The sequence below is a fragment of the Myotis lucifugus genome, unplaced genomic scaffold (genome assembly GCF_000147115.1).
Source record: "Myotis lucifugus unplaced genomic scaffold, Myoluc2.0 scaffold_1, whole genome shotgun sequence".
Taxonomy (NCBI): domain Eukaryota; kingdom Metazoa; phylum Chordata; class Mammalia; order Chiroptera; family Vespertilionidae; genus Myotis; species Myotis lucifugus.
The window spans coordinates 13,020,975-13,047,843 of NW_005871049.1; the positions used below are offsets into that span (position 1 = coordinate 13,020,975).

The 26,869-nt window shown below is 38.6% G+C and overlaps 2 protein-coding genes across 7 annotated transcripts; one reads left to right on the top strand and one right to left on the bottom strand.

The window, feature by feature from the left end:
- The first annotated feature begins 1,150 nt into the window (after positions 1-1,150).
- ELMOD2 (ELMO domain containing 2) lies at positions 1,151-21,514 on the top strand. 6 transcript variants are annotated; one of them, XM_023754582.1, is made up of 9 exons: positions 1,151-1,307; positions 2,440-2,587; positions 4,535-4,563; positions 5,454-5,551; positions 7,355-7,484; positions 9,828-9,961; positions 12,159-12,227; positions 13,393-13,526; positions 15,722-19,304. In XM_023754582.1, the coding sequence occupies exons 2-9, from the start codon at positions 2,446-2,448 to the stop codon at positions 15,865-15,867; spliced, it is 882 nt and encodes a 293-aa protein (XP_023610350.1). In that variant the 5' UTR covers positions 1,151-1,307; positions 2,440-2,445; the 3' UTR covers positions 15,868-19,304. The 6 variants fall into 6 exon arrangements, with proteins under 6 accessions (XP_023610350.1, XP_023610361.1, XP_023610362.1 ...); XM_023754593.1 differs by lacking the exon at positions 15,722-19,304 and adding an exon at positions 21,471-21,514 and having other exon boundaries at positions 1,158-1,306; positions 2,438-2,587; XM_023754594.1 differs by lacking the exon at positions 15,722-19,304 and adding an exon at positions 13,615-13,634 and having other exon boundaries at positions 1,159-1,306; positions 2,438-2,587.
- UCP1 (uncoupling protein 1) lies at positions 21,420-26,869 on the bottom strand. Its single transcript, XM_006081973.3, has 6 exons — positions 26,744-26,869; positions 25,462-25,660; positions 24,807-25,001; positions 24,599-24,700; positions 23,713-23,893; positions 21,420-21,534 (listed from the first exon to the last, which is right to left on the bottom strand). The coding sequence occupies exons 1-6, from the start codon at positions 26,867-26,869 to the stop codon at positions 21,420-21,422; spliced, it is 918 nt and encodes a 305-aa protein (XP_006082035.1).

Sequence of the window (26,869 nt, forward strand, 5' to 3'; positions counted from 1 at the left end):
AAGGGGATGAAGGGAATATACATATACACATTTACATAGAATATTCCTGGAGTTTTAAACCAGAAACTAATACTGGTTGTTTTCGAGCAAGGGGGCTCAAGGATCAGGAGTCTTGGGTGTGTGTGTGTGTGTGTAGGTGGGGAGTATTTTTCAATATAAATTGTCCTTTGTACTTACATTCTGCATTTCCCTTCTTTCTCCTCCAGCCACGCTGGCCTTCTTGCTATTCCTCCAATTTACAAAGTATCTTCCTGGTTCAAGGCCATTGAACTTGCCATTCTAGTGCCTAGAATAGAACACACTCATAAGGTTCACTGCCTTACTTCACCTGGACACTGCTCAAATGTCACCTTAACAGAGACTCCCCTGACTACCTGTATGTAAAAACTCCCTTCCCCATACGCCTTATTTTAGGACCACCTGGCGTAAATATTTGTGTTTATTTACTGTGAGACTACCTTTTGGAACCCTGACTGGTACATAACAGGCAAACAACAAATGCTTAAATTAAGAGATGAGACTTTTTAAAATCAGTACTTACATTTCTTTGTCAAGAAAAACAACCAGTTAAGGAATGTTTGATGAATTAACTGTTAGATGTTTATTATTATAGTACTAAGTCCACACTTCTTTCCTCAACATATAGGACTCTCATCTGCCACTGATTAGCCACGAGCAAGTTATTAAACGTTCTGTTTCCTCATCCGTAAAGTGGGACCATTCATAATTACAGCTGACCTTTGAACGTGGGGTTGGAGTCCAATATACAGTAGAAAATCCACGTAGAATTTAAGTCGGTCCTCCGTATATGTGAACGGTAGGTGGAAAATACACGGAATGAAGATTCAACGTAGGTGAAAGCGCAATGTTAGCTATCAAAAGCACTTCCACGCCTGGGGTGTAGAAGCCGCACACGGTGTCAACTTGCTCAAAAGACCGCGAGAGAAGGATCCAGCGCAGCGCCAGCTGAGATCAATCTGCGGGGCGGGGCGTGCCTCCAGGTAGCCGTTGCTAGGGAACCGTCTAGCGTCCCTTCAATATTTGCACGCGCGCGCCAAAGCAACTCTGCTCGACCTTCTTGCGGCGTTGGCAATTGGTGGAGCACGGACCAATCAGAGGAGGTCGGGGGCGGGGCAGGGCGGGCAGTGTCTTAGGTAAGGCGTTCCCGTTGCCTCGCTCCCCGACTTCCGGGTCACCGTGCTAGTGGGGAACGCAGTGCGAGTAGCGTCGTTTCCGTTGCCGGCTGTTTGCAGTTGGGGAAACCGAGGCAGACTCCAGCTTCCCCTAGTTCTTCCGCTCCTGTGAGGTGGCTGCTCTTTCTTTCCTCTCGCCCCGTGCTGCTTCCGTGCGGGGGCGCGAGCCCCGCGGTGTCCCACAGCAGAGCCGCGGGGCGCCGGGCCGGCGGGGCTTTGTGCGAGCCGTTCCCTCCCGCTCGCGGGCAGCGATGGAGCCGGGCTCCGAAACGGGCCCTCGGCGCAGCGACTCCCCAGGTCCGGGGAGCTCAGGCTCCGCGAGGCTTGCTCTGCCTCCGCTTGGCAGTTCCTTTGTCTCGATGAGCGCGGACCAGATGGGTCGCGTTCACGTTCCAGTTCAGCCCATCTCCGATGAGCACCGTTTCTGCTCCGACCTGCGGGGATTTCGAAACTGACAATCTCACAGGCCCTGGTCTAGAAAGGATGTATAAGTGGGAATGTCTAAGGCAGGAAGGAGATGAGCATTTTTGTTTATTGTTAAGTAATTACTCACTTGCATTGCCCCCATCGCGCTTCATTTAGGAGCTGAAGGTTTGTCTTATGACATAAAGATTCCGTTTTATTGAGGGCATAGTTCATTTCCCTCTTTAGTAATCAGTCCTTCGCCTGTTGGAAGGAAAATCAAGACTTAGCCAGGATTTGATCTACTCGGTGCTCAACTTGTGTACCTAAGTTTTTGTTTGTTTTTTGTTTTGTTTTGTTTTTTTATGTACTTAAGTTTGTAAGTCATGTGTAGTGTTTTTATTTGCTGGCATCACCTGACAGGAATAGATGCAACTGGAATCATCCACAAGGGATTAAGAAAAGCTTATTCCTTATAATAACAATTCTGATACATGGGGTATTTTATTGTTGTTTAGTTGGGTTCCTTTTGTTCGTGAACTGTTGAGCCCCAAATCTCAAAGAATGAAAAATTAGGGAACTGAGAGCTTTAAGTAAGTAGTTGTGATTTGACAGTTATTTTTTTTTACAAGTGATAAATTGGCCATTTGACCAGCCATCATTTAATCTAAATAGTATATATTACACCTGTCATTGTTTCCTTAGATTCCTAAAACACTTCTACAGTGGTATAGCATAATAGATATTATAATTTGAGATTTGATAAGTTGGATAAACTAATTTTTTTTTCCATTTTAAAATCCAGTTTAAGGTAATTAAACCTGTCATATTTCTTTCTCCAGGAAAAAAAATGTTTATTTCTTTGTGGGACTTCTTCTATGGGCACTTTTTTCGATTTTGGATGAAATGGCTCTTACGACAGATGACTGGAAAGTGTGAATTGCAGCGAATTTTTGATACCTATGTAGGTGCACAAAGGACACACAGGATAGGTAATGTTATTTGAAAAAGAATAATTAAAACTAATGAATTTTTTACTCTGAATGAATATTTTTTTCTCAATATTCAGTGACATGCACTCATTGTGTGTCTTGATCAAGTCACCTAAACTCAGTTTTATAATCGTTGGAATTGAGCATTGAATCCTTTCAGCTCTAAAACTACATGGCCTTGCAGAAAAAGAAAGGGATTATTATTTAATTTCCCATCTGTGCGAACAATTACTTTCTCTGGCTTCTGAAATTCATTAGTTGTGCCTTAGATTATAGTTATAACCTATATTTTAGAGAAAAATCTCTAGACTTTTATAAGCCCTTTGAAATTTTCATCCAAGTGATAAGAAAGAGTATCTCTATCTACAACCATTTTTATACTTAGCATCCTTCATCAGTCTTTTAATCTCTTATATAATTCATGAAAGGACAATACTAGGTATACAGTGATCCCTAGGAATCATTATTAGACTCACAACATGCACTGTTTAGCACTCTAGCTAGCCAGTAGCCACAAGCGGCTATTGGGCACCTGAAATGTGATTTGAGCGGAAGCATAAACTATGCACTGGGTTTGAAAGACTTCATAGAAACAAAGGTTGTAATTGTTCATATTCATTATATGTGGAAATATTTTGGGTATATTGGTTTCATATATTTTGGATATGTTGGTTTAAAATAGTAAAATGTATTTTATCTGTTTCTTTTACTGTAATGTGGCTGCTCTAGAAGATTTTCAAGTACACGTGTGGCTCACATTTTGGCTTGCATTATGTTTCTATTGAACAATACTGCTCTAGTACCTTTTGAAGTTCATCAGCTTTCAATGCATAATTGAAAATATTACTTTAAATTAGAACACAGATGAGTGACAAATACGGTGGAGGTCGTTTCTCTTTGGCCAGGGTAAAGAAGGCCAGCGATCAGCCGCAGTTGATGCTCACTGTGTTGAATGGAAACCCATGACTTAACCAGGCTTTCTTTGAATTGAGCAAGGGTGCTTCAGCTGAGAAATCCACCCCTGTAAGATTTGGGGAGTGGGTGTTGGTATCCAAGGCAGCATGAAAGGATGACAGACATAAAGAGAGAGTAAGCCTCAGGGCAGCTGGATGATTGAAGTTTGTTTACTTCCTGACTTTTCTCACAACTTTGTGGCTGACTTAAATTATTGCCTGCTCTTTTGATTTGCCCTTTTAACTGTTCTGAGAAGAACAAAGTACCTCTTGATAAGAAATCTTGGCAGCATTGGTGTTTTATAGTGTGTGTGTGGCGGGGGTGGGGGGAACATATGTTAATGCTTTACTTTGTGGCAAAAGCATTTTTCTGGAATTTTTCAAATTGCTAAGAAAAAAACTTTAAGCAAATGTGCCAGAAAAAATTGTTTACTAAACCAATAAAAATGTTACTCATTCTTATTGAAATAAAAAACAAGAATGAAGAAGCTGTTTTGCTATTTGTCTGGTTTGAGGATGGGTAAATAATCTAAAGTCTTTTCATTTTGCCACTGTGTTGTTTGATTCAGTTGCTAGCTCCTGAAATGGAAACGCTTACTCCTTCAGGCTAACAAATGAAGAAAATGTAGTAGAGAGCACTCTCACTTTAGTCTTACCACGAGTTTCTGGGACAGGAGCTGTTCCGAGGTAGCCATGTGTGAATTTGCAGTGGCTAGTACACTTGGAGGTCTGCACAGAAACAGATGACTGGGGAAATTAGGTCGGCCTCACCTCTGTGGCTGTGGTATGTTGTGTTGGGTTGAGGATTTTGGAATCATCTAGTTGTCTATAAGGATACTGTAAGGATGAAATTTTTAAATGTTTGCTATGTTATTCAAGTAAAAGTACTATCTTCTAGAAAGTAATGTATTATTGGCTTGATATTTATACTCTTTGACTATGGAGTAATTTACAAACAGTATTTAAGGGATAATGTCCTTTTTTTTCATTTCAGAAAATTCCTTGATGTACTCCAAGAATAAGGTAGGATCATATCGAGGTGATAATTCCAGAAAATTTAATTGCGAGATAACTTTTCCTTTAAAAGGATGCTTCAATTTTAGAATTATTTATTAATGTCCTACCAGAAGAGTCTTTGCTGTATAAAGTATTGAGTGAAATTTTCCCACTTTAGAAGTAATTTTTAATTTTTAAAATATTTCCTCTGCGTGTGTGTGCGTGTGTTTGCGTGCCCGCGCGCTATTCATGCACAAAGAAGGTATTTGAATAATTTGTCCTGTTCTTAAGTTTTGCTTGTTTATTTTGTCTCAAGACTCGATAGTTTTGGGGGAAGCAAGTCTTGGGGAAAAACATTCTTTTAGACTGTGTCCTTAGGATAGGTTCTTATGCACTTACTTGTTTGATGGAAGGAAGGATCCAATGGACATTTATAGGTTGTATTATTTAAGAAATCTGTTTTGTATGCATAGAACAAAGACCAGAGGCATATATGCTAATCTGTTACTGGTGGCTATCACTGGTGGTAAGATTACAAGATTATTTGCGTTTTCTTCTTTGTGTTCTTCTGCATTTAAAAGTTTTCTGACTTCTGCCTTTAAAATTTTTATGCATATATTTTTGTGTAATTTTTGAATTTTATAAAAAGTGTCAACTTTATAAACACACTGTGGTGGTAGCTCATTCGCTAAGAGAACCTGTTCATTTTCAGTTAAGGAAGTCTTCATCTGAAACATGTTGCTTCTCTTTCAGTTAATTAATTGGTTGAGTGATTTAAGCCCTACTGAAAATTTGAAACAAATTTTGTTTCAGTTTGCATTTAAAATCTGCATTGTAGAGTTAACTAAATACCTCAAAATTTACTGTTCTTTTTCGGTGGGGGATTTTTCTCAATCAGCTGTTTATCACATCTATAGGTTTTACAGAAAGCAACACTTGTTGTTCAGAGTGAAGTGGACAAGTGCATAGAAGATATAATGAGAGAAAAGAATATCAACCCGGAGAAGGATGTCAGGTATGCTGTTTGGCAGTGTTCTTTTTTATGATGCGCCTACATCCTGTGAATGTGGTGATCACACGCAGTTGGAAAGCATTAGCGCTGAAAGGGCTGTGGAGAGCATCTGATTCCCTGCTTTCAGGGGGTCCAGAGAGGAGAGTGACAGAAACAGATCTAACGCCTGTATCTTTTGGTTCCCTGCCCAGTACTGTTGCCTATTTACCACCTGCCTTCTTTAAGGTAACTTACCATTACCTTCCCAGAGTTACATAACTGCAGCTGCTATGTCCTTCTTCCTTCAAAATTCAGCTGCTCTGTCCTTCTCCAGGGGGCCCCTGTGTTAGGGGCCCCTGCTCTGTCCTGTCACAGAGCTCTCCATCATAGCATAAGCCATTGTACTGCAGTCATTGATTTACTCTTGTTCTTCCCTAATAAATTTTAAGTTCCATAAGAGAAGGACTTGACTTATTCCATTTTTGAGTTCTCAGGACCAGTACATTGACTTGTAAGTATTCAGCAATTTGTTCTTTTTTCAGCATTTTCTGTGTAAATATAGAGGAAGGAGCAATTTTTTAAAATATATTTTATTGATTTTTTACAGGGAGGAAGGGAGAGGGATAGAGAGTTAGAAACATCGATGAGAGAGAAACATCGATCAGCTGCCTCCTGCACACCCCCTACTGGGGATGTGCCCACAACTAAGGTACATGCCCTTGACCGGAATCGAACCTGGAACCCTTCAGTCCACAGGCCGATGCTCTATCCACTGAGCCAAACCAGTCAGGGCAGGAGCAATTTATTTTGGCTGGAACAGGGAAGGGTACTGGAAAGAACTGTGAGGATAGTGCCACAGAAGAGGTGACATTTGAGCTGGACCTTATTGAATGGGTAGGGAGGACATGCCATGCAGAGGAAGAATGCCACCTGGGCACAAGCGCTGCAGTATCTGGGAATGATCGGGAGTCTTTGTAGCTGGGGCATTGAACTCGTGCAGAGTGGTGGTTGGAGGAATGGAGTGCTGGACTACATCTCACACTGAGGGGGCAGATGTTGTTCTCTGGGTTTCTTTTTTTTTTCTTTTTCTTTTTTTAAGCAAACAAGCCATATTATCAGATACGTATTTTGAAGAAAATAAATGATGGGAAATTTGGGGATGTGGGAGGCTGGCAGAAGGAATAAGAGAGAACAGTTAGGAAACTTGACTCCTTCAGGTAAGAGATGACAAAGCTATAAATACATCAGCATAAATGAATATATGATGATTGCTGTGAGGGACATTTCAGAGACAGAAAGGATGAGGGTTGGGGATCTTTTGATGTATTGGTGCAGAGAGGAAAGTCAGAGCTCGGAGGGTTCTAGCTTGGGGAACTAATGATTAGTGAGGTCATTAATAGGGTTAGCGACTTGTTAAGAGAAAGCATGTTTCCTCGGGGAGGACAAGCTGTTGTATTTGGGAGAACTGAGATCACCTGTCCTGGACTTGTTTGTTATATACGTATTCTTGGAAAATTCGGTCTGTTGGTGATAATTGGTGGTAAAGATTTGGGAATGTATGAGATTGCCCAGGAAAAGCAGGGAAAGAAGACACAGTTGTCAAGCTTGCGCTTCCTACCATGTCTTGTCCTCTTTCTAGATCCTGATTTATTATACGCTTCCTGATACTTTATATAAAGTTTTGTGTTTAAGGAGGCTATTGATGCCTATTGTATTAAACTGAAAGCTAGGAAATGGTTTCTGAATAGACTTATGAACCACAAGCTATGGAAGGCATTACGTTATTGTGAAGGAATGATTTTTTTATAATAATTTTGTTATTTTCAGTTTTAAAATCTGCATGAAGGCATGCTTACTGCAGATATCCGGTTACAGACAGCTCTATTTGGATGTAGAAAGTGTGAGAAAAAAACCATATGATTCTGATAACCTGCAACATGAAAAGCTGCTTCTCAAGGTAAGTTTTGTTTTCTGCATTTGGAGTTAGTGAGCACTGCAAAAATAAATCAGCTAGTAAGGCCTGTGTGCAAGTCCTCGAGGCTTGGACAGCCATCCAGTGTCATTGCCCCTTAGAGAATTTTGTTCTGTTGGTGAAAGATTTCTAGTTAACTCTTTTTGTAATTTTCTGATAAGCATCATTAAAGTATATTCAAATAAATGTTATTTTAAGTGCTTTTAATTCTGAAATAGATTATAAATATGTAAAGGGAAATCTGTTAGTAATTTGAAGAAGGACCAGATAAAACCCACTCTAATCACTGATTTAGCTTCAGAGCCAGCAGAGTCTTGCCCTGTTTTAAAGCAGGGTCACAGGTCTTTGCATTTTATCTTGGGTAGCAGGATACTTTTATTAGGAGCCCTTTATTCAACAATGCCTGAAGTGGTAGTGAAACAAACAAAAAAACACGTATTTCTGTTCTCAGATTTTCATAAACTTATTAATTTTGTGAGTCTGTTTTGTTTGATGATGTGTGGTGTCAAATTTAGAAAATGATTAAGTATTTTAAACTTTATGTTGCTATCTAACACTTGAAAGCTGTCTTATGTTATGATAGATGCCTGATGTTTTATCTCAGTTTTAAGGAATATATTCAGTTAAAACCAAGTATATTATTTTCTTTCTTTTAAAGCAAAACACCCTCATAGACACAGACAACAGTCTGGTGATTACCAGAGGGAAAGGAAGCATGGAGGGGATAGAAGAGGGTTTAGGGGAGATAAATGGAGAGGGAAGGAAACTTGAGTTGGGATAGTAACACACAGCACAATAGACAGATGATGTAATATGGAATTGTACACCTGAAACCATTATAATTTTATTAACCAATGTCACCCCAATAAAATCAATTGAAAAAGTAAAAAGAAAAACCAAGGGGGGGAAACACAGTAGTTCACATGCAACTAACTGGTAACTCTTCTCCCCATTTTGGGAGCAGGGTAGTTGATTAAGGAATTCCTAATCTCATTAATTAAACAAATCATAGAAACTAACCAAAAAGCATATTGATATTAAATATTGCACCTTTGTTTTTCCTTTAAATGGTTCAGATAGTCAAGTCAAGTAGTTCTACTGGGAAAGTCCTAGAGTATTCAAGTTTCTATCCCTTAACTAGGAAAACCTTCAGTGAGATTATTGAGAGAATAAAATTAAGATACTGGCCATTAAGAAATAGGATTAGAGGAAAGACCATAGGCAATTCCATTTAACTGAACTAAGAAAGGCCAAAGGGAAGATAGAATAAATGAAACAGTTAACAATTATGATTGCCTAGATAAAGATCTTAAAGTAAAAAACATGAGAGTACAGATCTGGCACTAAAAATGCTAAAGAAAAATTATTAGCAATCTTTAGAAGTGACGTAGTAGACTTAAGGAAGAGGTCCCACAAAAAAATTAAAGCTATGAAAATTTATAAAATAGTAATCATGTGGATTGGAATACTCTCTGTATTACTTCTTCATAATCCCACTCTTAGAATAGAGCCTACTTAAATATATAGTATCAGAGGAAAGGGCCAAGTACATAACACTATTCTCATGGAAGTAGTTTACCAATTCTGTTATATAATATATATGTACTGGAGGCCCGGTGTAAAGATTCATGCACCAGTGGGGTCCCTCGGCCTGGCCTGCAGGGATCGGGATCAGTGGACCTCCAGGCTGCCACAGCCCCGCCTTACCCGCCAGCTCCTCAGGCTCCAGGCTGCTGTCCACTTCAATCCCTCACAGCATGAAGTAGTGCGTGAAGTGGCAGGTAGCCAGGGAGGAGCTTGAGCTGTGCCTGGCGCGCACTCGGGCGCCCAAGAGGAGTGTCCATGGGAGAAGCTCTCACCACCACAGCTGTGCTCGCCAGCCATGAGCAAGGCGTCTGGCACCCGTTGGTCAGCTGAGCAGCGCTCCCGCCGGGAGCGCACTGACCACCAGGGGGCAGCTCCTGCATTGAACATCTTCCCCCTGGTGGTCAGTGCGTGTCATAGCTACCGGCTGGTCGTCCAATCATCCAGTCGCTTAGGCTTTTATATATATAGATTACTTAGCAAATAAAGACATCTCATTGTTTTAGATTTCTGTGTATTTGTTTCAAAATTTTTATGTCTTTTAAGTTGGAATAAATATACTACATTTTTTGTGATAATTGAAAAGTTCTCTAAACATAGTCTTTGTCAAACCTATAATTTGTCTACAAAAGTTGTTTAATTGAAAGCATTTAATTTACTAGTTATATCAGCTATGAGAAGGAAAAAATCTTGGTAACTTAAGAATATCACTATTATTTGTAATATGGAAGCATGTTTGTACAGCTTTGGAATCTTTTAATGCCCACGAAAAAATTGAAGGCTAGAATCTCCAAGCAATGGGCTGACATTGGTTTCCAGGGTGATGATCCCAAAACGGACTTCAGAGGCATGGGCATACTTGGATTAATTAACCTTGTGTAAGTGAAAATAAACTTTCTTTTCTTCTCTAAATGAAATTACATGTAATCTCCAATTTAGTTTCCTACTATCTCTAAACTTTAATAGCTGCAGTGCTAAAAGTATTTACTAATGTGTTGACAACAATAGGAAGACATTGGAAATGTACTCATGTATGTGTGTGTGATTTCTTTACTTACCAATACCTTTCTTCTTCCTTTCTCTTTCTGGCCTCCCTTCTGATACCTCCTACGGAATTATTTACACTCTTTTATCAATATATATATAGATAGATAGATTGATTGATTGATTTTAGAGAGAGGAAGGGAGATGGATAGAGAGATAGAAACATGGATGAGAGAGAAACATTGATTGGCTGCCTCCGGTAAGCCCCACACTGGGGATCGAGCCTGCAACCCGAGCATGTGCCCTGACCAGGAATCAAACCATGACCTGGTTCATGGGCTAACACTCAACAACTGAGCCACACTGACTGGGTTTTTATTACTTTCTTTGACCCTCTCGCCTCTCCCCTTTTGGCTGTCTGATTCCATTTTGGGAAATGTAACCAGACAAAATGATAATGAAGCCTCTTTACACTTATTCTTTACCATATATGGCAAGTGATCTAAACCCCAGGCTTTCAGAATCTGTATGGAGTCTCTCTCCTTTTCTTCTTTAACACTTATGCTTGGGCACATATATATGAAATTGCAAAATATGTAACTAAAATCACAATTGATAGCCAGAAATATTCTAGAAAGTAGACTGGAAGATTACTTTTCTCCTATAAGGTATGCAAATGAAGAGATTCTGGTGTGTGGGTCTATCCTTGAATTGTGATTTATAGACTGCAAAATACCTGCAATGGGAACCCTAATGATTAACAAGGTTCATATAGTTACTATAAAGAAATTAGTCCTGAAATTGAGCTACATTATGGTACAATTGAGGAAAAGTAGAGAAGGGAAAATCTGGTTAGAAATTTATATACTTTATGAAAATTTCAGTGATTGTGCTCTAAAATTTAAATAAAACATGTAAATCTTCATCAACATCCAGTCAGTCATCATATATGTCCATGTGTATGACTCCTAGTGCACTATGAGGTGATTCAAAAGTTGAACAGGCCCTGACTGGTTTGGCTCAGTGGATAGAGCGTCAGCCTATGGAGTGAAGGGCCCCGGGTTCGATTCCAGTCAAGGGCATGTACCTTGGTTGCTGGCACATCCCCAGTAGGGGTTGTGCAGGAGGCAGCTGATCGATGTTTCTCTCTCATCGATGTTTCTAACTCTATCCCTCTCCCTTCCTCTCTGTAAAAAATCAATAAAATATATATTAAAAAAAAAAAAGGTGAACAGGCTCTGGCTGGTTTGGCTCAGTGGATAGAGCGTCGGCCTGTGGACTGAAGGGTCCTGGGTTTGATTCCAGTCAAGGGCACATGCCCAGGTTGTGGACTTGATCCCCAGTAGGGGTCATGCAGGAGGCAACCGATCGATGATTCTCTCTCATCATTGATGTTTCTATCTCTCTCCCCCTCTCCCTTCCTCTCTGAAACCAATAAAAATATATATTTTTTAAAAAGTTGAACAGATTTGGTCTCTACATTTAAGAATTCAGAGGTTGCATGAGTTCAAGCCAACAGGATGGATGAGCCTACAAAGAGATAGCTTTATTTGTTTCTCCTAATACTTCTGTGTTTTATGGCCAGAATTTTAGTTATACCACAGATCAAGGGTGGATTTTTTAGTGCAAAATGGAGTTTATTGACATTCTTCTAATTGCACTGAAAGTAGTATTAAACAATACAGACTTAAGTTGCCATAGAAGGAATAAGCCCACGTGAAAGGAAAAATGTCCTAACAGGTGCGCATTGACTATTTTATAGAAAATTTAGAGCAAACAAATAAAAAGAACTCTAGACTTTTTTAAAGGTAGGTATAAAGTCTTTTGTTAGTTCACTTATATGTTAAAAAGAATCTTAAAGCCTTGTCAAGGGTCTGTGGCCTGTGTTAGAGAGGCCTGATAGTTCAGAATTAAATTTTGATTGATTCGAAAGCATTCTGAGTCACTGATATGATTTGGGATAGAAATTGATTGGGATGATTGTGGCAGTACAAGAATATCATTTTGACAGTAACTTTTTAAAATTGCTTCTGGGCAGCTCCAATTTGAATGACTTCTGTTAATTTCATTATTTTTCATAAACTTTTTTAGGTACTTCAGTGAAAATTATACCCGGGAAGCTCATCAGATTCTTTCCCGTTCAAATCATCCAAAATTAGGGTAAGCCAGATGTATTAAAGAAACTGTAAGCTCTCTAATTTAAGTTGGTTAGATCATCTGATTTGAAAGTATTTCGAGTTATATTTTTTAAAAAGATTATTTTAATTGATAAGGACTTTAAAGGATATTGCATGATACATTATTTTTAAGGCTGCATATGATCACATACCAATTTTGTATGTATTTAAATATTTTTCATCACAGGATTTAGTTTAAAAATGGGGATAAAGGACCTTTATAAAGATTTTTTGAGAAATAGATTTGAAAATAGACATAGGAAATAGTTTTGAAATAGGAATAGGAATATGAGAAATAGCTTTGAAATTTGTGCCATGAAATGCAAATTGAGGTCATATTATTAGCTTTATCATGTAATATTATCTTATTTTTATATTCCAGTGATACCTATTTTTTAAAAAACATTATAACAATATTACATCATAAAAATAAATATCCTGATAATAAAAGAAAAGTCAGATTACCCAGTGTATTTTAGAAATCAATGAGAATATATATATATATATATACTAGAGGCCCCGTGCACGAAAATTTCTGCACTCAGGGGGGTCTCTCAGCCCAGCCTACACCCTCTCACAATCCGGGACCCCGCGGGTAGGGTCCAGTCCCATTGTAGCATGGCTCTCCCCAGGCCTGCGGGCGGTGGGAGGGACCCAGAGGCCAGTCCGATGGCAGCATGGCTCCATTCCCACAGCTCCCGCCCGCCACCGCACCGTGGGCGTCCGGGGCCCAGGACCCAGGACTGACTCCCGCGTCCGGGGCCCAGGACCCAGGACTGACATCCGCCGCACCAGCCAGGACCCTAGCCTGGTGTTTGGTCGTCTGTCCAGATGTTTTAGGTCGTGACGGACCCTGGCTCTTTAAATATTAGTATAGTACTCCTTTTAGTTTTTTAAGGATTTTGGTTTTAGATATTCATATGATCAGAGCTTTATTTTTATTTCTTCAGTTATATCCAGAACATCAACAGCCTCTAAAGAACAAATTTTTAAAATCTATTCTGATTATTTTTCTTAATATGTAGAGATTATTGTAAAATCAGTACTGTGTTAGAAAGGAATCAAAGCAACTAATTCCTTGCATAATTTCAAATTTATTTTATGAGCTATTTGGCTAGCTAGTATAACTAATAATGTTTCTGACATAGGTATTCTTATGCAATAGTTGGAATCAATCTGACAGAGATGGCTTATAGCTTACTGAAGAGTGAAGCTTTGAAATTTCATCTCTACAACTTGATTCCTGGTGTACCAACAATGGAACACTTTCATCAGTTTTATTGTGAGTATTAAAAGGAGATAATTCTAAGAGAATTTTTAAATCATTAGGAAGACATAATGTATAATTCCTCTATCATTTTGTTATTTAGGATCTTTGGAAAAATGGAAAATAATGGAAGATGAGTTCCCTGAAGTATTTTGTATTTCAGTTTCTTTATCTGCTGATTAAAAATATTCAGTGAGGCAATTTTTTCACATGTATGCAAATGTAGTGTTTATACAGTTTTCTGTAGGTATCCATCTTTTAATCAACTATAAAATGAACTTTCCCTCTTGAATACTGGTTAATGAATGCTATTGACTATTTGCAGATTATTTTGTTACTCTTGTAAGGAAATTCAATTTAAAAACATCTTTTCCAATCCTTTCCTCCCCCCTTCCTCCACTTATTTCAAGTCCAGGTTGTCTTGTTTTGGTTGGGGCTACTTAACAGATTTCCCTCAAGCAGTCATGTTACATTATTCCATTAACTTTTATTTTGATGACATTTGAACATTGATGATTTAATTGCATAAACTCCATCTTCAGAAGATATTTCTCAGAAGCAAAGAATTCAAATCCAGCTTAGTTTTTATGCTCTACTTTTCTTGATCTTTTTGTGTCTTTAGAATGTCATTTGCATGTTGGCAGAAAACTACTTTGGTATAAACGGCCAAATTATAACTTCAACTCCATGCTTGAAGGTGTAATCCAGGTCTCTTTTTCCCACAGTCTCCCCCTCTTTATTTAATCCTTAATTCCAGGATTGTCTGCTTCCTGAATTTCTTCTGTGTTCATCTACTGTTCCCCATCCCCGCTGTAACTGTGTGACCTCAGGCCTTTGTTACTAAGTCCCTGTAGTCACCTTTTCACCATTCTTTCTGTGATGCCCTCTGGTTCTTCTCCACATTGAGGGTGTAGTTACTTAAAATGGAAATCTAGTCATTCTACCCCACTGCCTACAACTTTCCAAAAGGACCCCCGACAAGGCCCTGCATAATCCATGCCTGATCACCTCTCCCGACTCATCTGCCACACACCAGCTCCCCGCAGACTAAAGGTTAAGCACATGTCCTCTGTTATTTGCACAAGTATGTCATGCTCTCTCATGACTCTGGACCTTTCACCCAGCCTGGAACAGTTCCTGCTCCCTCCATTATTCCCAGGTTTCTCATAGTCATCTCGTCAATGTCAGTTTAGATGTGACCTTCTGTGGGAAGTCTTATCAGAGACTCTGTTCCTTCAGTTATCCATTTCTTTCTCCATTATTCATCTTCCCATGAAGATGGGTAACTGGAGCATCTTTGGCTACTGTGGACCCCAGTGCCCTCAACACCAGCATCTTGTTTGGCTCGGGTCTAGGATGAGCATCAAAGTAATACCTGGAGTAAAAAAGTCATTATAGGTTCAATTTAAATAGGGTTTATGCATGATTTTAAATTCAGACTTTTTGTTATAAATATATTTATTTTAATATTTATTTGCATTAAATACTTTTAACATGTTCAGGGTTAAATTAGCTACTGTAATGAGGACAGAAAAATAAAAATATTAAGCCTATTTAGAGCTTATGTATTTTCTTAAAAATATATTTTTATTGATTTCAGAGAGGAAGGGAGAGGGAGAAAGAGATAGAAACATCAGTGATGAGAGAGAATCATTGATTGGCTGCCTCCTGCACGCCCCACACTGGGGATTGGACCTGCAACCCCAGGAATGTGCCTTGACCGAGCATCAAACTGTGACCTCCTGGCTCATAAGTCGAAGCTCAACCACTGAGCCATGCTGGGTGGGCATATAGTTTATGTATTCTTTTTAAAAAGAGAAGTTGCTGATAATTCATTGGAAAAAAGTGGAAATATCTCTGAATTTTAGAAATCAAATAGAAAAGAGTTTTTTTGTAATTTATCCTTGTCCAACATTTTCTTGTTACTTTCATTTTTGTGTTTCAGGGGTCTCTGGTAATAATTTTTTTTCCTATTCTCAAGGTATCATTTGACAGTATTCTATCTCTTAAGTTTGAGGGATTTTGTTGAAATTGCTGTTTATTTTGAACATTCTTTTAAAATGCCTCGGGTTTCTAGTAGTTTCCGATGACTTATGATTATTATAGACTATGGAATTCAATGGATGTTTATATACTTTTACAATGAGATGGTTTGGATGTCACTATTAAGCACTATGTGTTTTGTTTTTGTTTTTGTTTTTTAACTACAGGTTATCTTGTATATGAATTTGACAAGTTTTGGTTTGAAGAAAAGCCAGAAAGCATTATGTATTTCAACATATATAGAGAGAAGTTTCATGAAAAGATTAAAGGACTCTTACTGGATTATAATGTATCACTTACTTTAAAAATATGAATCATTCCTAGTATCTTCTATTTCTACCACATTTTGCACACACAACAGAATTTATATGTTGTAATAGAAATTATCTGATCAATTACACTACGTATATATAATTTCCTACAGAAATATTTCAGAAGTTCTATTTAAGAAAGCTAGTGGACAATCAGTGTATGTTTACAGTTGTTTATACACTGTCCTCCAAAGGTACCTTATCCTTCCAAAGATCCCCTTTGTGGAGTCATAGGAACTACAGTTTGGAACTTGGGACTTAACCCATTTAGTATAAAAGTACAAATCAGGTATTTGTATTAAATTGGTTGATTAAAATGTGTAAATATCAGTTTTCACTTTTATGTGTTGTAGTTATCAAGTTGGTATCTTTGCAAAGCTCTTAATATGTTTTGTTTTTGAATTTGGAAATAATTGTTCTTTACTTTCTTTCTCTTATTTTATTTGTAGGTTAATTAGGGGGGAGAGTGGTTCTTTGTGGTTTTTTCATTTGACTCTCAGTCACATGTCAGTGTTGCTTCATAGCAACATGTCAGAGAGGAGGAAGAACCTTTTTGGTTTGCCTGACTATTTAGCATAATATATAAGAAAACAGTATTGGTGACTAGCTTTTTTGTTTTTAAACACCACACTTTGAAATATTGCAATGTTATTTTAAAGCTTAAAGACATTTTCTCATATTCAGTCTTTGCTTTTTGTCAGTTGTAGAAAAAAACCTTAGTTAATGCTTGGTATGAGAACCTTTTATGGGGTTTCTCTACCTGTCTGTATTTATGAAAAGAGATGTATTTGCTCAGAATATCTTGATTGTATTCAAAGGACAGTTGCTGTTTCAATAAAGCTGTCTTTGAACTTAAACAAAAAGAAAACTTAAAGCTTTATAAAAATCTCAGTTAAACGTCATTGGTTTATTTTGCTTACTGTTAAATCTTGCTTCTCTGCTTTACTCCATAGTGTTCCCAGATGATGATGTATGAACTGTATGGATATTCTCTGAGTTAGCAATTCGTGGGATTCTAAAGTAGCCTGAGGATGATGATTGTGCATTTTGTACAGCTTTATCCTCCTAAAGTAGCAAGCGTGTTAAGGATTACATAGCGATGAGATTCTAATGGGAATAGTTTGTTCTGCATATGTTTTTGACATTAGTTCTCATAGCAGAACTAAAAGAGTTTGAAGATGGGTTCATATGATTGTAAGTTCTCCTTAAGTCCTACAGAAACCTGCCCGTCAGAGACATAATTTAATCTAAAACACAACGACAGTTGGTACATCCTGTAATATGGTCTATAGTAAGTGTTGAAGGACTAGCTCTTATGTGATTTATCAAGACCTGAGACTTTCAAGTATTGTTCATGCTTATTAACAAACCTCTCTTCAAACTTGCCAAAGAGAAGAGTGGTAAAAATATTCGATTGGAAAATAACAGATGTGGTGGTGTAAGGAAACCTTTGGAGCAGTGGTCACCAACCGGTGGTCCGCGGACCACTGGTGGTCTGTGAGGTCCGAAAGGTTGGCGACTGCTGGTATAGCACATTGAAAGTACATGCATTACAAGATAAAATGTTTTAAAATTGCATTCATTTTATTACAATCATGGCAGTTTAGCTATTCAGTATTACAGGAGTTTAAAAATTGGTTTCTTGTGAATATCTTAACTTGATTTTTTAAATATATTTTTAATGCTTTATCATCCAACTAGAGTTCTAGTTGTAGCAAAATCCCGATAAGGATCAAGTGTTAACCATTAAACTTCCTTTTATCACGGGGTTTACTATGACATGGAAAGCAATTCTGTTAGTCTTTGAATTTTCATGTTGAAAATACTTACCTTTATATTTTAATCTTTCAACAGCTGAGATCTTGAACTGATTTAAATCTTTGTTGGTATCTTAATAAAAGAATGACTCAAGTATGAAAGGAGAAACTTTTTAAGTAATTTAAGTTCTTTCCTTTCTAGGGAGAAAGAAATATTTTTCATAATATTTTTATAAATGTCATTAGCAAGTTTCCTCAATATTATGTTCTTTAAATCCACTTCTATTTGTATAGCATAGATATTGTTCTTTTTTCTTGTTTTGCTTAAGCTAATGAGTAACCATTTCAGATAGCTCTATATTGAGCTGGTCTAAGCCCCCCACAGATTCTTAGGTTTGACAGTCTGGAAGCCAAGCCGAGTGTCACTGGTTGTAAATTAGAGTGTGACATGTGCCTTCTGGCTTTTAGGTGAGAGCGACATAGATGAAGAGAGAAATGGGATAATTGTGTCTGCCTTCCTCCTTTTTCTTGCTGTCCACATATGTTATGTTAGAATTTTATGTAGTCTTGAAATCCATGTTGAGAACCTTTCCCGTTTCTATAATCATAACTACCAAGGTAGTTATAGAACTGAAGTAGCAGGAAAATTATGATTGTTTTAGCATGAGTAAAGTGAATCAATGTTGAAATGAATTGTTATATGTGCTAGATTGAAGAGAGTGTGCCAGTGACAAGATAGTCTAAAAAAATAATTAAGTGGTTGTAGTTCAGATATATTCTGAAAGACAATCTTTAAAAAATGGGAGAAATCAGGGGATTTCCGTGAACCAAAACCAACCTTTTTTTGTATTAAATGTGATATAGTTAGATAGAAAAATCAATGTCTTACTGGCACCATTTACAGTTTAAAAACCCATCCTTTTATTGAGAAGGTCCATCCTGAATTTTTCTGTTTTAAGAGCTACTTGAATTTGTATGTATTTTTCTATGTGAAAACATATGTATTATTCATTCTTATTCCAGTGTTCACAGTGGTTTACGTACATTTCTTCCCTTGGTGTTCAGTGAGGTAGAACTTGCTCAAAGATTGCCCATTACATGAGTGTGAAAAATGAACACTCGTGGCCAGAGCAGGAAAGATTACATGTTGTCATGGCACTGAAGAGAAGAGGTTTGGCTTGGAGAGCAATAATTCTTATTATCCTTCTTGAATTAGTGAAGCAGCTATTTCCTTGGGATAAATTGCCCACCCACCTTCTCCATGAACAAGCTGAGGAGGCGTAATTTCCATTTTCATATTTATGAACCTCTCCACATCTGCATTTTTTTTAATCATGAAAATTAACGGAGTTTTGTTAAAAATCTGGGAGGAAAAAATCATAAGTGAACTTTATTTTTCCTGGCTTCACCTTTTGACAAGAGAAATTTTAAATGTAGTGCAGATAAGACCCAAGTACTACAATATTATGATAAGGCAATTTCATATTTCTGTTAAAGTATCCAACAAATATTTAAGCACTGGCTTTCCCTGCAGTAAAAAGTACTAGTTGACAATATAAAAAAATAGATTTTTGTTTACTTTGGGTAAAGCAACTAATTTCTGTGTAAGAGCAATAGTTGAAATATGATGTCATTGTGTTTGGAATGTTGTGAGCAAATAAAACATGTTGAAACTATTGTAAGCCTTGATGTTAATACTTCTGCTCTCTTCCCATCCTCCCATCTCTTATTGAAGTCATTTATGTTGCTGCAACATAAATGAAACATGGTTATTTAATCCTTTAACCATGTTTTTGTAGAGTAAATCAGAATACACAGAATTCTTTTTTTGTGACTTTAACTCATCTGCCAATTACCTGTTTAAGAAGTTATTGGATAGCCGAGGCCGGTTTGGCTCAGTGGATGGAGCGTCGGCCTGCGGACTGAAGGGTCCCAGGTTCGATTCCGGCCAAGGGCATGTACCTGGGTTGCGGGCACATCCCCAGTGGGAGATGTGCAGGAGGCAGCTGATTGATGTTTCTCTCTCATCGATGTTTCTGGCTCTCTATCTCTCTCCCTTCCTCGCTGTAAAAAATCAATAAAATATATTTTTAAAAAAAAAGAAGTTATTGGATAAGAACAATTTGGGCTTCCTGGCTCTTCTGCTGCCATTCCTTGTTTTACCAACATTCACATCATGGGGGTGCCAGAAGGAGAAGACAGAGAGCAAGAAATTGAAAAACTGCTTGAAAAAAATGATAGAAAACTTCCCTAACTTGGTGAAGGAAATAGATGTACAAGTCCAGGAAGCACACAGATTCCCAAACAAGATGAACCCAAAGAGGCCCACACCAAGACACATCATAATTAAAATGCCAAGGGTTAAAGACAAAGAGAGAATCTTAAAACCAGCCAGAGAAAAGTGGTTAGTTACCTCCATGGGAGCTCCCATAAGACTGTCAGCTGATTTCTCAACAGAAATTTTGTAGACCAGAAGGGATTGGCAAGAAATATTCAAAATGTTGAAAATCAAGGTTACTCTGCCTAGAAAAGCTATCATTTAGAATCGAAGGACAGATAAAAAGCTTCCCAGACAAGAACAAGCTAAAGGAGTTGGCTCTCATACTTCTTTTAATCTCGTTTATTCTTTCCCTACTTCTTTTGCATTCAGTGCGTAGGCATGAAAAAGGTTACTACAGGTTTTAATGACAAACTTGGCTTTGCTGGGAAGAGGCCCTGAAGATTCATTTTTGCCTGAGTCTGCTGCTCTGTCTAACCAAAGTTACCTCATAGCTCTAAAATTCTTGCCGAAACCGGTTTGGCTCAGTGGATAGAGCGTCGGCCTGCAGACTGAAAGGTCTCAGGTTCGATTCCGGTCAAGGGCATGTGCCAGGGTTGCGGGCACATCCCCAGTGGGAGATGTGCAGGAGGCAGCTGGTCGATGTTTCTCTCTCATCGATGTTTCTGGCTATCTATCTCTCTCTCTTCCTCTCTATAAAAAAATCAATAAAATATATTTAAATAAAATAAAATAAAATTCTGTGATTCTAGGAAAGATGCCATGATTCTAATAACAACAATGCCCAAATGGATATAATGTCTTACGTAGAACTTGTTATAGATGTCATAAAACATAGACAATTTTTTAAAACTCTACTAATAACAAGGTAAATGTGTGCCTCTTGATTCTATAGACCTTCGTACGGAATGTTGCTCTATACAAATATTGTAGGGAACTTCAACTCTTACATGCACTATAGACCCAAAAAGACAAACTTTAAAAGGTATTAGCAATACTTTATTGAATATATTCACTGACAACTGGGTTAGTATATAAAAAGAAAATAGTAATATTTTCTTTTGTAACTGCTCATTTTTAAGTATTTATAAATATAAAGGACACTTCACTCAATGTCCCTTTTTCATCAGTTTGAATTATAATTAAGATGTTCAAGTTTCTCATATTCAATCATAAACCACCTCCCTTCTCCACGCGCGCGCACACACACACACACACGCACACACACACACACACACAAAATGGTAAATCAAATGCAGTAACTTATCTGGACATTACATTTGCCAGAGTGAGTCCTGAATGTCTTGCTTTCCCCTCCTTGAAACAGAATAAAAGTCACAAGAAATAAAAGGTATTAGTTTTAATTTGGGGGTGGGGGGGATAGTTGACAATTTTCTACTCTACCAGAATTCTTTTATCTTTTTAGGCTGAAATAATGGGAATAGTTTTTTGCTCGTTTTTTAATCATCCAGTTGGCAAAGGCTCCCACTGGTATGTCCCAGCCTTTTCCTGAAGATGCTCATGTGGCACTGTCCGCGGGCTGTCCTGACTTCATCAACTCTTGTTTCAGCTTCTCAAAGCACACGTACATAATGACGTTCCAGGATGCCAGTCGCAAGAAGGAAGGTAGTAACCTGGAAAAGTGCACGTCACTGGTGTGTTAGTTTCTTGACATTCTCAAAGCTATTATAATACAGGCAGCTTTTGCTTTTCATGTTGCCACTCTTCTCAAATGAAGATGCTTAAAAGTACCTGTTCTTTATCTGCTGCCTAAAATAAAGTGTCATCTATTTTTTCACCTATACTGCTTCAAAACAGCTATGTAAATACATTCCCACCAAACCAAAGCTTGTCTCCTCCTTTTTCATAGCCTTTCCTTCTTTTCGGAGGGGAGGGGAAATTTTTGTTTTGTTATTAGGAAACGATTAAAAAATGAAGTAAGAGGAGGAAGCAAAGACCATTTTCTAGAGTCAAGAAATTAGTGCTGTGTAGATTTTGGCAATTCTTATCCTTAGAGAGACTGCCCCATGTCTGGGGGGGGGGGGTGGTTTTTCTTTTTTGGTTGTTGCTCTTTTTAAAGAATTCTGCCAAACTGTGCAGAACAAATCATTGATTTTGAATGCCTGTTTGCAGCAATGAAATATTCCAAGAGAAGATGTCATCAGTTAAATCTGCCTTGAATAAATTTTTTAAAAAGTGTAGCTTAATGGTTGAGCATCAACCTATGAACCAGAAGGCCATGGGTTTGATTCCTGGTCAGAACACATTCCCGGGTAGCAGGTTTTGATCCCTAGTAAGATGTGCAGGACACAGCCAATCAATGATTCTCTCTCATCATTGATGTTACTCTCTCTCCCTTCCTCTCTGAAATCAATAAAAACAAACAAATAAAACTAACCCAAACAAAGAGCTAGAATATTTTTTAAGTGATCTGGCCTACAGATATCATCCCCAAAGATTTTTGGAGAGGTCTCTTAATATATTTCTCCTGACTCTTGGATGTGTGTATATGTGTTTTAATTAAGGTATAAAGTATGCTTAACAAATTTATTAACCATTTTAAGTGTATGATTCAGTAGCAGTAAATACATTCACTTTGTATGCAACCATCATCATTATCCATCTCCACAACTTTTTTGTCAACCCAAACAGAAACTCTGAACCCATTGAAAAGTAGCTCATTGCCCTGGCCAGTGTGGCTCAGTTGGAGCATCATCCTGTGCACCAAAGGTTCGCAAGTTCCATTCCAGACCAGGGCACATACCTAGGCTGTGGGTTCAATCCCCAGTGAAGGAACATATGAGAGGAAACCGTTCTTGGGTGAGGACAAAAAAAAAAAATAGCTCCCCACTCTATATTCCTCTCAGCTCCAGGTAACTATATTCCACTTTCTGTCTCTATAAATTTGACTACTGTAGGTACCTCAGATAAGTAGAATCATATAATATTTGTCTTTCTGTGTCTAACTCATTTTATTTAGCATTACATTTTCAGGATTCATCCTTGTTGTAACATGTAGTCCCCCAAAAGGTTTTAAATTTGAAAAAATTATTGTTTAATGGCTGATGTGAATGACTGGCATATCCATTTAAAGTTAATTTTATAATGTATTTCATTTGTATTAATGTATCATAAACATTATGGTGAAGTGGAACCTTTTGTATAGTGTGTATAGTGAATTTATGTTTATCTTATTAGGTTTAAGACATTGACTTACAATATTTAAGGGTATAGAATTTTGTTATTTTACCACTGGTATAATCCTTGTTGAATATATCCATAAATTAGTTGATAATATATTTTCTTAGGAAGGTCATTTCCAATATAATATAATATTGCTTTATGGAAATGTGCTCCATTGTACAATACATTTCTATGTGAGTGTTTTGCATCACTTTTCTAGATCAATGACAGTGATTTTTCTCTAGTTTTGCTTTAATACAATCTAAACCACAGTCCATTAAATTGAAAAAAAGCAAATACTGTTTTCTCAAAGTCCTCTATTATGCTTTTCCTTTGCTTTGTAGTTCTTCCCAGAGAAGGCAAAATACTGTCTATACATTTCTAATAGATCGGGACCAATTACTTATGTCGAATAAGCCTCTGATCAAGGTTGAGAAAATTAATTTTAATTTTCCTGCACAGTGGAATTGGTAGATGAGAGAAGTCTATGGCAAGGAAAAGGAAACACTAATTATACTGCATAGTAGACTATGTCTGCTCAGCTACATCCATTGTTTAGCTGAGACAGTGTCCCGAAGTGCGTAGATAGCCTAAGCACATCATTATAGATACGGAAGATCATAACCTACCCCTTGAAAAAAGCTGATGGTCCTTCCTTAATGAACATTGTCATTGCGCAGTTGTGCGCACTCTTGTACTGTCCTGGTGTAGAATTTACAAATCTGGTTTTCACTACATCCATTGGTGAAGACAGAAGCGTTGCACAAAACCCAGCGAAAACAGCCGACATAAAGTGGCAGGGTAGGTCATCTAAAATGGATCAATGGGACAGGTCAACATCAGACTTTAGGGAGGGGCTACTAGTACTGAGTTATCAGATCACTGTAAACCTGGAAGTCAACACAGGACGCCTTATAAATAAATACAATAAAGAAGATTATACTTATAATGGAAAACGGTGGCAAATAGTACATGCATAGCATAGTGGATTGTGTTTTGGGAAAACATCCTGTCAGTTTTCTCTGTGCATAATGCCTGGTACACAGGCATCAGATACTTGTTTATTAAAGTCATTGTCCAAGGAGAATCTCAATGTCTTGAGAACCTGTTAGAATATTAACTTTAGGAACCTATTTGATGGCTCTACATTTGGATGAAACTGCTGATGAACTCATGTAACTAGCTCATTTGGATACAGTGCAGAATGAACTCACTGCCCAAGTCCTGCTATATAAAGAATAAGATGCTAACAAAAGTCCCATTTGTATTAAATGAGAGTAATGCTGACATAAGAATATAGTTGCATTTTGGTTTCATTGCAAAAATTTGTTGCAATGAAACTTTTAAAACTTAGGGCTTTAGTCTTTTTCGGCTCCTCAAAAGTTATATATATATATATATTCGAAAGTACTTCAAACTATTACAATTAAGGGATTCAGTAGAATGTGGCAAGAGAAGCTCCAAGATGAAATTGTAAATGTGCAGTCCTGTTTGTTACGTCACATGGGAGGTTACCTGCAAGGATTTCATTTTTCACAAGGGTGTCCTTCATTATGTCGTACGCTACTAGCTCTGTACAATTGATGGTGACATTTCTTGCCAAATTAGGAGTCGTTCCTGAGGAGATAAAAAAGAAAATGTTTAATAGCTCCCTTATATGATAAGGTGCTAATTGGATATGTGTGTTTTAATGATTTTAAAAATCCACCTCGGAATTAGTTACCTTTCCAAAGGCCCGACAAGCCTTCAGTTGTTACTATAATTCTGTAAGCATTGTAAGTCCCAGTGTAGCGAGGTTTCGGACCATAGAGATGGCTCTGCGCCTGAAGTCTGACCTTCGCGACCTCTGTGGGTTGGCCAATGAACACAGACACTCCTCCAGTCGTCAGCCCAGCTAAGATCTTGCCTCCTAAACTAGCTGTTGAAATCCACAAGGAAGAAAAAAAATCAAGCAAAATGAAAAAACCATCAAGACCCAGAATGCAACTACATGTCTTTTTAATTTTAGTGGTTAGTGTTATTGTATCTTTATATCTTTTCTACTTCCCTAATACCTATGCATGTGTGGGTCATGCACTACATACATGCTAAATCGCAGTGGGGCAAGAAGACTTCAAAGCTGAAATTCTTTTAAAAAATGAGGATTTTCAAGGAAAAAGGAAACACAATGCCTATTTAAACAGTGGCTTAGCTGTTTCCTATATTTAGTTGTGTGTTTTTTTTCAGGCTTTTCCTAACTGGGGGGAGGCACTGGTTCAGATACTGAGGTTTGCTTGCCAGTTTGTTCTGAAGACCCCGACCCTGCGGGGAACAGTTCTGAACAGAGCTGGGCACAGCGCATGTCTCTGGCTGTGGGCCCAGGAATGCTGGTCGCTTACTTTCTCTGCCCTCGGTGAAGTACTCCCGGGCGGTGTCATAGAGCCCGATCCGGAGAGAGGCAGAACTGATTTGTCTCTGCAGGCCAGCAGGCAGTCCGTTGTAGAGCTTCAGTGGCCCTTCCGTTTTTGCCACAGTGAGGACTGTCCTCAGGACACCTTTATACTTAGGGGCACCGGAGTTCGGGCATTCACCTTGAATCTGGGAATGAGAAAGGGAGGGTCAAAGGGAAGGTAGATTGAACAGGGGATCCTACCCGGTGAGAAGATGGCAAAGGCTGGTATCAGGCTGTCAAGACTCTCTCCAGTGTTCCTATTTGCAATTCCTTTTCCCTTCCCAGCAACAGCTCCCCTAGCTAGCTCCCCTAGCTATCCATTTATCTGTCTGTCTTTCTATTTCTCTATCTAACAGCTATCACTATATACTTATGGAGCAAGACCGGCTATAATGTACTTTTGAACATCCCCCCTCCGCCAATCCTCACCCCCCCCCCCATGAACTCTCCAGAAGGCAGGCTGGGAAGATGCCCGATTGAATCAAAAATGGAAGAAGACCCCTGCCATGTGGCTCAGTGTTGAGCGTCCACCTATGAACCAGGTCACGGTTGGATTCCTAGTCAGGACACCTGCCCCGGTTGAGGGCTGGCTCCCCAGTGTGGGGCGTGCAGGAGGCAGCTGATCAATGATTCTCCCTCATCACTGATGTTTCTCACTCTATCTCTCCCTCTCCCTTCCTCTCTGAAATATATGAAAGGATGGAAGAAGAAAGAGCTTGGCTTGCCTACTCCAGAGGGCTGACATGCTTCGCTCTGAGAACACATAGTGCCCCCCTAAGATTTGGGGTTAGTCAGTGGTTCTCAACCTTCCTAGTGCCGCGACCCTTTAATACAGTTCCTCATGTTGTGGTGACCCCCAACCATAAAATTATTTTCGTTGCTACTTCATACCTGTAATGTTACTACTGTTATGAATCATAATGTAAATATATGATATGCAGGATGTATTTAGGCGACCCCTGTGAAAGGATCGTTCGACCCCTAAAGGGGTCGCGACCCACAGGTTGAGAACCGCTGGGTTAGATAATAATCATTCTCCGTGGCCCTTGTGATTTTGCAGTTAATCTTGGAAAAGTTCCGGTTTCCCACCCTAATGCACCCAGTCCTGTGACAAGGCCAAACTGGTGTGGAAGGTGGCCACCTGCCCTACCTCCCTTTGCTCAGGTAAATCAATGCCGGAATCAGATCTCTCTGCCTGAGATGCACCCCCTCCCCATCTCGCTCCCTACCTGTTGCCGGACTTTGGCCGTGTCCAGCGGGAAGGTGATCACATCCGCCACACAGGCCGCCAATCCGGCTGAGAAGATCTTGACCCCCATGGTGGGATGCGCCTCGGCGGCTGTCGCGCCCTCCAT